The sequence below is a fragment of the Pan paniscus genome, chromosome 8 (assembly GCF_029289425.2).
Source record: "Pan paniscus chromosome 8, NHGRI_mPanPan1-v2.0_pri, whole genome shotgun sequence".
Lineage (NCBI taxonomy): Eukaryota > Metazoa > Chordata > Mammalia > Primates > Hominidae > Pan > Pan paniscus.
Genome location: NC_073257.2, coordinates 19,747,431 through 19,759,673, shown reverse-complemented (window position 1 = coordinate 19,759,673; position 12,243 = coordinate 19,747,431). Strand labels below are relative to the sequence as shown.

At 45.7% G+C, this 12,243-nt stretch overlaps 1 protein-coding gene across 3 annotated transcripts in view; it reads left to right on the top strand.

Moving 5' to 3' along the window:
- The window catches only part of SFMBT2 (Scm like with four mbt domains 2), a 256,051-nt gene that overhangs the window by 197,173 nt on the left and 46,635 nt on the right, over nucleotides 1-12,243 (top strand). For all 3 annotated transcript variants that reach the window (XM_034929914.2, XM_008953126.4, XM_055092391.2), the window contains one exon: nucleotides 11,365-11,478. In XM_034929914.2, coding sequence (XP_034785805.2) covers nucleotides 11,365-11,478 — 114 coding nt within the window. The remainder of the gene's footprint in view (nucleotides 1-11,364; nucleotides 11,479-12,243) is intronic.

Genomic DNA, 12,243 nt, shown 5'->3' with positions numbered 1-12,243 from the left:
CAGAACATTTTTCGTCTCGCAAAACTGAAACTCTCTCCCCGTTAAAGTCTCCCTTCCCTCCTCAGCCCCTGACCAGCACCATCCTCCTTCCCGTCTCTATGAAGTTGATGACTTCAAGTACCTCACATGAGTCAAATCATGCTGGATTTGTCTGAAAATGGCCTTTTACAAGATTTATTATCAATCATAAATAATGCTTTATGTTTATCTACTTTCATCATAATTTACCATATTGTCTTTTTGGTCCTCATAGACCTGGCCACCTATTGGCAAGAATATTAAATTGTAGGTGGCTTGTTGTTAATGGAGGACTGAAGAGTTAGTTGATAGAGGGGCTGGTCCTGATCCCTTGGCTTCCTTGGAAGTGTCCCCAGGGACACATTAAAAGGACTAGGGACACAGAGGAGGAAGAACAGGTTTGGAAGGAGACAGATTTGAATAGCAACAGTTGCATTTTAAGATACGGATGGGGATTCCAGGTGAGGAGGCATAGGAAGTGGCAGGAATTTTGACACTGAGGCCCTCATCAGAGGCTACAGGATATGTGGGGACGGTGACCACAAACTTTGCTTAAACGAGGAGACTTTTAGAAGCAAACGGGGTACTAGCCAGATGGGGCACTGGCAAGGAGGGGGCAGCAAGCTAGCTCGGTAGTCACTTGAGTCACTGTATTAGTCCGTTTTCATGCTGCTGATGAAGACATACTCAAGACTGATGAGAAAAATAGGTTTAATGGACTCACAGTTCCACATGGCTGGACAGGCCTCACAATCATGGCGGAAGCTGAAAATCACGTCTTACATGGCGGCGGCAGGAGAGAATGAGGCCAAGCAAAAAGGGAAACCCCTTCTAAAACCATCAGATCTTGTGAGACTTGTTCACTACCACGAGATCAGTATGGGGGAGCTGCCCCCCATGATTCAGTTATCTCCCACCAGGCCCCTCCCACAACACATGGGAATTTGGGGAGCTACAATTCAAGATGAGATTTGGGTGGGGACACAGCCAAACCATATCAGTCACCATGATCTGCGGTCTGCGATGGGAGCGGGGTCGGCTGCAGTCACAGCAATTTGGAGCCAGGCAGTGCCAGGTGTGAACGCAGGCTCCTGGTGGCCCTGTGGCCTTGAGCACATTGCTTAAGCCCTGGTTTCCCCATTTCTAAAATGGCAATCATGGTATTACTTATAGCAGGGGCTTGGTTTGCATTAAAGCAGTTAGCAGAGTTTCCAGGAAGAATTTTCCAAGAGAGAGAATGAAGAGGAAATTCTCAGGAGCCAGAGAGGGACTCTGTGCTGGACCTGGTTCCTTGAGAATGTGCTCAAGTCTTAGGCACTGAGCTGCTCCCGGTGGCTGGGATGAACAGACAATCCCACGGGGGTCTATACCGCCTAGCGAGTTTGTCTACTGTGTTCGATGCACGGGGAGCCATCCCTAGTAGACCCTCAAGCCAAACACAGCAGGGAGGGAGGAGGGAAGCAGGTCAGGCCCTGATGTCTATGAAGTTGAGTCAGTGGGCTTAAACTCATCGGCCAGCCACCCTCTGGCACCTGCAGCGGACTCTCCTCCCTGCAGGGTTCTGTGCTGCCTCTGCGGGGCCCTGCCTCCACGGATATGAGCCATGCAGGTGAACCCAGGTTCCGATTGCCTAGGGAGGGATTCCAGTGCTTGGTTGAGCAGAGCAGTGCCCTGGAGCCCCCATGTACAGTGTTGGATAAAACAACCCCTGCCTCAGGAGATGATTGCAACATTAATTAATCTATGGAGATCCCCTAAAACAGGTTCAAGACCATAGGAAACATTTGGAAGATGTTCTGTATATTTTTGTTTTGTTTTGAGACAGGGTCTTGCTCTGTCACCCAGACTGGAGTGTGATCACGGCTCACTGCAGCCTCAAACTCCTCAAATAATCCTTCCACCTCAGCCTCCTGAGTAGCTGGGACTTCAGGCACGTGCCACCACACCTGGCTAATTTCTTTTGTATTTTTAGTAGAGATGGGGGTCCCACTATGTTGCCCAGGGTGGTCTCAAACTCCTGGGCTCGAGTGATCTGCCCACCTTGGCCTCCCAAAGTGCTGGGATTACAGGTGTGAACCACCACGCCCAGCCTGTTTTCTCTGTTTTTGTTCTCATCATGATTCATACACTTTTCCTCCTATTTAGAAGGAATGTGATCAGCTCTCTCTTCCCTAGTGCTGAGTATTTTAGCCTTTTAGTTGAGGCAGAAATGCCTTTCATGTCACAAGAGTTAGGAAGACAAGCAGACTTCCTTACTTCTGAGTTATTTAGCTCTTTCAGTTGTTACCACTGCAGAAATTGTTGAAGAGAGCTTTAAAGTGCGAATAATAAAACCCAGTTTTGAACTGGGAAGCCCTGTTATAAATTAAAACAGGCATGGAATCTGCAGTTAGTGTTTTTGTGCTTTGAATGGGTGGAAAAAATAAATAATGACAAAACACACCCTACAGGTATCAAGCTAGGAATCTGTGCTGTGCACAGCTTTGGACAGTAAGTTTTTGGAGTTCAGGAATTGCCTCCTTGTACCACGAACTTCACATTCCACACTGACAAGCACAGCACTTACGTGCAAGGCAGGTCCGCTACGTGTGTAGTTTCTGATTTCTGCAAGTGTGTTTGGGGAGCAGTGTGGGGATCCCATAAGTCCGTAGTATTTCCTCATAGGTATTTAAACACAAGAAGCAGTGATAGCTTAGGAATAAATCTAATCTGTCCTTTGCCCATCTTAAGAAATGTGTCACTCTGGAATTGTCCGGTGGCATCTTCCCATTTATCTGACTGGTTGGTGGAGGTGGGTTAGTTCTCTGAACTCATGCTGTTATGCTGGCCTTTCCTTCTCCACTTGCTTCATTTGTACCCAGCATCCAAGACAGGAACGCAACACAGCAACCCACAGGGGAAGTTCCCCAACCTGGCAGGGCCACTGTCCTCTCTTCACCTGCTGCAGTGGCCTGTGTTCTTAAGAGTGGTGGCCGGAAGATGCTGGACGTTTTCTTAACCTCTTGTTAAGAAGGATCGCATATATTCTCCATCTCCTGCTTTGGTTGGTTGTTTCTTGCTTTTTACTCGTGATGTTTTCTTTTTAGTATGTTTCTCTACCACCCTTGGTGACTTCTGTCTCTGGATGTTCCCACTCCTTTCCTCGTGGCAATGCTTGCCCTTCCTTGGTTGCTCCTCTGTCTCCTCCATCTTCTGCACAGTCCTGGGGTGGCAGGGCTGGCTCCCTTCCCACCGTCAGCTCCTCCCCAGATAACTTTTCTTGGCCTCTTCTTTGCTCTGCTTTTCTCAGATGTAGAGGTTAGTATCCCCCAGTCCTGCTCTTCAGCCATCTGTGCCCAGCGTGGCCTCGTCTTTCTCTGTGGCTTTGGACGGTCACACTGTGCACACGGATCTGAGTGCCCACGCCCATGGCATCACACACGGATCTGAGTGCCCGTGCCCATGGCTTCGCGCACGGATCTGAGTGCCCGCGCCCGGATCTGAGTGCCCGCGCCCATGGCCTCGCGCACAGATCTGAGTGCCCGCGCCCATGGCCTCGCGCACGGATCTGAGTGCCCGCGCCCATGGCCTCACACTCACAACTCCCTTTCCATCCCCTGCAAAACATCTCCACGTGGCAGCAGCATTTCCAGAACAGAACTCACCGGCAGAACCGTCAGAACCCATCTCTGCTCTTCTCCGTGAACATCCTGGCTGACGAATGATGCTGTTATTCACCCAAGTCGGAAGCCACGGCATCCTCAAAGTTAGAAACTCTACAGTAATTCCTGCCCTCCCACCACCACCCCCACAACCCATGAGTCACTTCAGTCCGGACCTCCGCCTGTCCTCTTCTGGCCCCCACATTGCACTCAGGCCCTCCTCCCTGGCTCTGTGATTTCAGCCGCCTCCTACCTGCTGTCTCTGCCCTCTTCATGGGGCTTTGAGGTTATTTCTGTAAAATACAGGCATTGCCTTCCTCCTAATACACAGTAGGTCTGTTTCTTTTTTTTTTCTTAATTTTTTTATTTTACTTTAAGTTCTGGGATACGTGTGCAGAACACGCAGGTTTGTTACATAGGTATACATGTGCCATGGTGGTTTGCTGCACCTATCAACCCGTCATCTAGGTTTTAAGCCCCGCATGTATTAGGTATTTGTCCTAATGCTCTCCCTCCCCTTACCCCCACCCCCTGACAGGCCCCAGTGTGTGATGCTCCCCTCCCTGTGTCCATATGTTCTCATTGTTCAGCTCCCACTTATGAGTGAGAACATACAGTGTTTGGTTTTCTGTTCCTGTGTTAGTTTGCTGAGGATGATGGTTTCCAGCTTCATCCATGTCCCTGCAAAGGACATGAACTCATTCTTTTTTATGGCTGCATAGTATTCCATGGTGTGTGTGTGCCACAGTTTCTTTATCCCGTCTATCATTGATGGGCATTTGGCTTGGTTGCAAGTCTTTGCTATCGAGTAGAGACTAAATTCCATAACATGACACTCAGCAACCCATCCTCTGTAGGCACATATGCTTCCTGGATGTGTGAACTTGGCACTTTCTGAGTGTAAAATCTTTTTTATTTGTACAGCTGTATAAAACAGCTAGTGATAGAGTCTCTTATAGGATGGTGGCAAGTGGATGAACATCGATAGAGTGTAAGAGTCATGTTAGCACGTAGTAGTCATTACTTAGTAAATGGAGGTTGCTGATAGTATTATTAGGCAGCACTTTTCTTGTAAGATTTGCCACCTGCGGGAGCCTGTGCTCCAGCTGAAAGGAGCACTTGTGTCTGCAAGCCTCCTGATTTGGTTCTTGGTGCTGGACACTGTCCCACGGGGCTCTGTTCCTCTCCGTGCACCTGACAAAGCACCATGTTTTTACAGGCGGTCCTGTGCACTTTGCTTGCTCAGTGTTTGCTGAGTAGATATGAGGAAGAAATAAAATGTGTATTCCTAAATGAAATAGCGATTTAAGACACAGCAGTCCATTAAGAACTGCTGTTTGGCCAACCGAATTTGGGGACAGTGAGATCCTTTATACTGGAAGCTAAAATTCAGAAACTCCTTGACTGGTTTGTCTCTATGACTGACTGACTGAGTTCCAGCAAACTGCCCTCCACATCCCAGTCAACGGGGTCCTATTAGAATGCACATTTCTCCCAGACCTAGTGCCTCCAAGTCCCTTAGCAGTGTCTCTGGGAATCTGCATTTGCAAAGTCTCCCTCCCCTGATGTTTCTCATGCAGCCTAGAGTTTGTAAAGCACTCCAGTAGGTCAAATGGGGAATGCATGGTGTGGTTCAGAGAAACCTGTCTGAGCCCACCTCATATGTTTAGGGGACCATCTGTGGAACAATGGTGTTGTTCAGAGAAGCCCGTCTGAGCCCACCTTGTATGTTTAGGGGACCAGGTGCAGAACACAGCCCCTTAAGTTTTTCCATAACTGGCAAAAAAGGTCAGGTAGTTACTATGCATTTTGGAGATACTTGCAAAATTGAAACAAGGGAACATGTAAACGTGAAAATAATTACATTTCAAGCCAGGGTGGGTGGTTTTAAAACCTTTACAAAGAAGAAGTATGGCCTGTAGGAAACCTTAGGGGGAGAAGCTGCTTCAGCAGATGAGAATACAGCAACAGTATTTTCCAGACAGTTAAAGCAGGTGACCCACAGGAGCTGTCTCGGGGAAGAGGCGTTTAATCCCGCCACAGGTGTTTCTTCGGAAGGCTGGTGCTCTGTTAGGTTTTGGGGGCCAGCAGCAGGACTGGCTCTGGCTGTCATAAGTCCATTGGGAATGATTTGGGAAGACTGTTGACCAGAGGCCGGGGAATCGCCTCTCCAGAAGGCTCTGCAGCAGGAACCATAGCAAAGTCCAGGTTTTCCAGCTGCCATTGTGGTGCATGTGACTTCCTGGTGAGCACGTTCTCACTGAAGGGGTCCCAAGCCTGCCTTCATCTGCCTGCAGGTCTGGGGTTGACCTGGCTTTTCCTGTAGCAGCAGGCAACAGCTACTACATGGTGGGAATTCTGCAAGAACTGTATGGGGCCCTAACAGGAGGGAGACAGATGCTAGACACATACCCCCCCACCCAGAAATAAAAACGAGGAAGGAAAAAGATAGCCGCCCACCCCAGGTGCTTTCTAAGGCTCTGGAGCTGGACTGCCCAGGTTTAAATCCTTCAGCTGCCACTTACCGGCTGCTGGATTTCTTCCTGTGCCTCAGTTTACTGATCTCTGAAATGGGGATGAAAACACCCCCTATCTCTTAGGGTTGTTGTGAGGATTGAACGCTTGGAATGGAGTAAGCACTGTGTTTGCTACTGTGTGGGTCTCTCTCCTCTCTCCCCTTCCCCCCTACCAACATACTCGTCTAATCCCATTTCTGTCGTTTCCTTCAGCCTGTTTCCTATGATACCTTGATCCTGGCCACCAGTTTCGCCCACCGTTTTTGGTTTTGTTTTTGGTTTTGTTTTCCCAGGCCTTCGGCTCCAGAGCTGACCCAGGGAGGCTCTGCGCGCTGGGCTTCTTGATAGGCATCTGCAAAGGGAACACGCCCAGAGGGCAGGTGGGGCTTCCAGCATCCAGGTCTTGCTTGCGGGCACTCACACCGGCTTTGCATTCTGCTGGTGTTTTGCCTGTTCATCTCACACTCAAGCCTGTCAGCATTTGCCATGCCCTTTAACTTTCAGTGGGAACATTTATTAGGCAAGGTTAACGCATTCCCTTAAATACTTCTTTTCCTTCTTCTGATTCCAGCCTTTAACTGAGCTGAAGCAGTTGTTCCGATTTTCTTCCTGAAGGAGGTGGAACCCATTTGCCTCCTTGTGGTGGGCTTGTAGCCTCCCTCGCCCTGGGTCCCTCCTGCCTCTGCTGCCCAGTGGCATCTCTCACCCCAAGCTCATGCATGCTCGCGCTCTCTCCTGTGATTTTCTCTGAGTGAAGTAATTACATAATTTTAGGAGTTTGATAGAATTGTGTTCCTAGGAAGACACTCAGGTGTCCTCCCAAGCCATAAGCATCTCTCTTTTTCATCCTGGGGCTCTGGGTAGCATAGGTCACTGTCTCGATTACAGTCCCCTGTGTCATCGGCTGGGTGGAGCCGTGGTGTGGTTGCAGTGAGAGCACCAGGTAGACCTCTGTGTTCTGCTGAACCGGGGACAAGGGGGTAGCAAGCTGCAGAACTCTTTAAGGTTCCAAAGGGATTCTCAGAAATCTGTTATGAATTTAGATTGTGAGTACGGAAAGTCTTTGTTCTCTTAGAAACGGAAATGTTGATTGCTGTTTAGTTTTATTTTCCTTCATGGTAATTGGCCCCTCATTAACCTGACCTCTGTGGCAATACCGTATTTATGTATAAGAGTCTTACTTTCTTCTCTGGGTGTCTATGGTTGTATTGTTACAATGGTGGTGATTGTGGAGGCCTTGGTTGCAAAATAGGTAACTCATTCACAAAGGCCAAAAAATCATAAAGGTTTATCTTGGGTCAGATTCTCCCTCCACTCCTGTGTCCCGGCCTCCAGCCAACTGGTTCCTTTCCCTATGGACACCCACTGTGTTAGTATTTTGCATTTCCTTCCAGATTTATTTTATGCACATATGAATATATGTTATTTCCCCCTTTTAAACAGATGGTAGCATACTATATATGCACAGTGTTCTGCACCCTGCCTTTTATACTCGGCAGTGCATCTTGGAGATCTGTACATCTGAGTATATTAAGAGGTGTCTGATTCTTTTTTATAGCTGCAGAATATTCCTTCATATGGATATACCCAGATTTACTTAAGTGCTTTCCCATAGATGGGGAATTAAGCTTCCTCATGGTTTTTGAGACGAAGGTTCTGGATAAAAATAAACAAGTAGAATCCATACTGACCAGATGCAGCTTAGCCAAAGTCAAGAGATTGAACATGGTCTTGTGTTGTTTGTCGGGGATTTTTCGCTTGATCTTAGCCAAAAGGCCGAGAAGCAATGTGTCAGGATTTTTCTATAAAATGATAAAGGTCTTCAGTGGAACATTCAGCTTTGCCTATGAACTTTTGGCAGTCCTCAAATAATCAAGGAGAAGCATTGTGGACATTCTTTTAATAGATTATTTTGCATGCTATTGGGTCTTCTGTCTTGGAAAATAATTAGTCTGAGTCCAGCCAGATAAATGTAGACTCATAAGTTTGGTAAAGGGAAATGAAGAACTTGGTACCCATTATTTAGAATGGGATTTGTTTAGGGTCAGAAACACTTTCCCAGGTGATAAATAACTGACTTTTCCATCAGTTCTTATTTAATAGATGCCCTAATGGGATATATTTGGGGTGGGAGAAGGCAGAACTGTAACCTTCTTGAGGGAAAGGTAGCCAACACATCTGACCTCATAAATACTTGTTTAATTGAATGGGAAACATGATCAAAGGATTCTAAAGTATGGTAAAGATGGCCCTAGCAATATACTAATGTATACATTGTACTGAAGCGTATGTATTAAAGCCGTAATACGATGTGATGTTTGAATTAGCAGAACATTGGAAGATGAAAGTTGTAATTGAGGAAGGAATAAGCCATAAAGTTACTTTTTTTTTTCTTTTTTTTTGAGATGGAATTTTGCTCTTGTTGCCCAGGCTGGAGCGCAGTGGCGTGATCTCGGCTCACTGCAACCTCCACCTCCCAAGTTCAAGTGAGTCTCCTGCCTCAGCCTCCCAAGTAGCTGGGATTACAGGCACCCACCACCATGCCCAGCTAATTTTTTGTATTTTTAGTAGAGATGAGGTTTTGCCATATTGGGCAGGCTGGTCTTGAACTCCTGACCTCAGGTGATCCGCCCGCCTCAGCCTCCCAATATAAAGTTACTTTTATGCTTCCTTTTGAAGTACTACTTTTAATGACCTTGAAAATCTTATTTGTAGCTAAATACAAATCTGGAAATATAAATATATTTAGTAGAGGAATCTAACCTGTTAGCAAAATGTTTGAGTAGCTAAGAAACAAATGCTCTTTGGGTCTGCGGAGGAGAAAATGACCTTGTGTACCAGGAACCTGCCCGGGGACCCGCTTTGTTGGACTCTGGGGAATCAATCCCACACCCTTCAGGACAGGCAGAGGCACTTCCACATTAGATGCCTCTGGGGAGAGTCTCTTTACGTTTTGTCTGTTTTGAACATATTCTTTCTTGTTTGATTCCTTTAGCAATTAGGCTAAATGTTGGTCAAGTCTTACAATATTAGATAGAAACAATGTCTATTTATTTAACCTTGTTCAAAAATAAGCCCTGTGAACCTTCTAGCATTCCTTTAAATTCTATATTCTTTAAATTACAGGGGAATTAAACATTTAAAAAGTTAAGACTGACAGTGGTGATAATTGATTTGAAAACCAATCAAAAGTTCAAAATGATGAATGACAGTGATAGTATGTGTGTATAAGCACCTGCTGTCCATGTTCAGAGCACCTGAGATACACCAATATATTGGCTTAGCTCTAAATTGGGACCCCACGTTTAGCAAGTAACATACTCCATCTTCACCATGTCTACTTGACGATGAAAAGTCAGAGCCAGTGGAGCTCGCACCAGATTTAGGACCATTTTGTGTTTGGTTGTTGGCATTTAGCTTCGTGAAGTTATGGTTTTGGTGGGGAGGGAGGATGTGATTCAGAATTCTTCAGATGTTATGAGATGACTTGGATGGTAATGGGGCTCACCAGGTTATTTTCTTTTCTCTCTCCTTCCCTTCTTTCCTTCCTTCCTTCCTTCCTTCCTTCCTTCCTTCCTCCCTCCCTCCCTCCCTCTTTCCCCCTTCCTTCCTCCCTTTCTTTCTTTCCTTCCTTCCTTCCTTTCTTTCTTTTTTTCTTTCTTTCTTTCTTTTTCTTTCTTTCCTTCTTTCTTTCCTTCTTTCTTTCTTTCCTTTCTCTCTTTCTTTCTTCCTTCCTTCCTTTCTTCCTTTCTTCCTTTCTTGACAGTGTCTTGCTCTGTCACTTAGGCCAGAGTACAATAGTGCAATCACTGCTCACTGCAACCTCGACCTCCCAGACGTGAGCAGTCCTCCCACCTCAGCCTCCCAAGTTGCTAGGACTACAGGTGCCTACTACCACGCCAGGCTAATTTTGTATTTTTTATAGAAACAAGGTTTCTTCATGTTGGCCAGGCTGATCTCAAACTCCTAGACTCAAGCAATCCTCCTGCCTCGGCCTCCTGAGTAGCTGGGACTACTGGTGCATGCTACCATGCCAGGCTAATTTTGTATTTTTTGTAGAGATGAGGTCTTGCCATGTTACCGAGGCTGATCTTGAACTCCTAGGCTCAAGCAATTTGCTTGCCTTGGCCTCCCAAACTGCTGGGATTACAGTCATGAGCCACCACACCCGGCCACTGTGTTATCTTCATCTTGGTTCTCAATGAGGAAACCAAGCAGGGCTGGATTAAGGGGTCAGAGTCCATGGGTCACCGTCTATTAATGGAGCTCTGATCTCTTGATTCCTGGTTCAAAGTGTTTTTTTCTTAACTATTGATTTGGTGTCGAATTTTCTTCTTTTAACTAGTTCCAAATTTATTCTCTCCATAGCCAGAGCTCCTTGAAACTTTTGCTGCTGTTAAATCCAGTCTTCTTGTCTTTTTCAGAGTTTCATGGCTGTGAAGCCAGGTCCTTATAAGGCATGACTGTAATTATGAAATAGGATGTGATAGTCATCAGGTCCCACATTGTAGTGGGATCTTTTAGACATTGCTACATAAGTGACTTTTCTATGACACAGCCAAAGTCTACAGGCCACAAACTGAGTTCAAAACAAAGTAACTCCAAACTGATAAGTTGACAGGTTTCCTAGAGAAGGGCCTTGTCCATGTACACTGCTCATAAACCTTGTTTTTGAGTTTGACTGGTTCCGTTTAGCTGTGATGCTTGACTTTCTTTCATTGAAGGTTGCCTTTACTTGGTGTTAGGTGGAGCATATCATGAAGGCTTAGATGTGGGCCCTGAGGTCCCACCCCAAGCTCCGATATATTCCCTTAACCCCAGAGCTGTTCTTAGGAAAGGTGGATGCTTGTTCTCTCTTTCAGCCAATCCTGCTCCGATGCCAATCTTTTCCTACAGTCCTTCTTCCTCTTTTACTTTTAGGGCGGAGTATCTCTCTTTTTCCAAACCTTCGTTTTATCTGAACCCCTTTTATTCCTGCCTTTTTATATTTCAAGCAATTGTGTCTGTGATAAGATTAAAGACTCCTCTAAAGTCGTCTCTTCCATATTGCTATTTTGTTTTTGTTTTTGTTTTTTAATGTATAAAGGAATGTTTTTCCCCATGTTAGGGATGCTCTATTATTGTTGTCCTCCTGTTTCTTTGTTGGTAAGATCTGTTTGTACCTCTTGTTTCAACTTCTTCCCATGCAGGGCTGCAGACTCCTGTTCCAGAGGTCATTGTTGATGTGGAATCCATGGACATCTTCCCAGTGGGCTGGTGTGAAGCCAATTCTTATCCTTTGACTACACCACACAAAACAGTCTGTAAGTGGTTCCCAGTTGAGGGGGGGGTGGATGACACCAGTGATCTTTGTGAATAAATTGGCAGCTTCATAAAGAAATTATAACCAAGTTCTAAAGAACAAATAAGATTTTTGCTTTTCCACCAAGAACCCATGTTTTCATGATCTCGCTTAATCTTTAAGTGTTTGCATGAGATGATGTCACAGGTTGACAAACTTTAACAGTGAGGGACAGTTGAAAGTCACAGAGAGGCAGAGGAAAAATATCTGAAATCATCACTCTCAGTTTTTTATACAATTCATTGTTTTGATGTGAAAAAATATGTTAGATACTATATTATTGTGTTATCATTTCTTTAAAAGAACTGATTTTTCTCATGTAGCTTCTCCTAACAGAATCTTAATTGGTTCCAATAATATACTGACATTCTTATAAACACTTAACCAGGCTAGGCACAGTGCCTCATTCCTATAATCTCAGTACTTTGGGAGGCCAAGGCAGGAGAATGCTTGAGCCCAGGATTTTGAGACCAGCCTGGGCAACATAGTGAGATACTGTATATACGTAAAAAAAGAAGTACATATATAAGTAAATTAGTCAAGCAGAGTGACACGTGTCTCCAGCTACCCTGGAGGCTGAGGTGGGAGGATTGCCTGAGCCCGGGAGGTCAATGCTGCAATGAGCCAAGATGGCAACCAAGCACCGGTAGACTCCAGCGTGGGTGACAGGGTGAGACTCTGTCTCAAAAAATAAATAAAATAAACAGCCTACTCTTAGCACTAACTA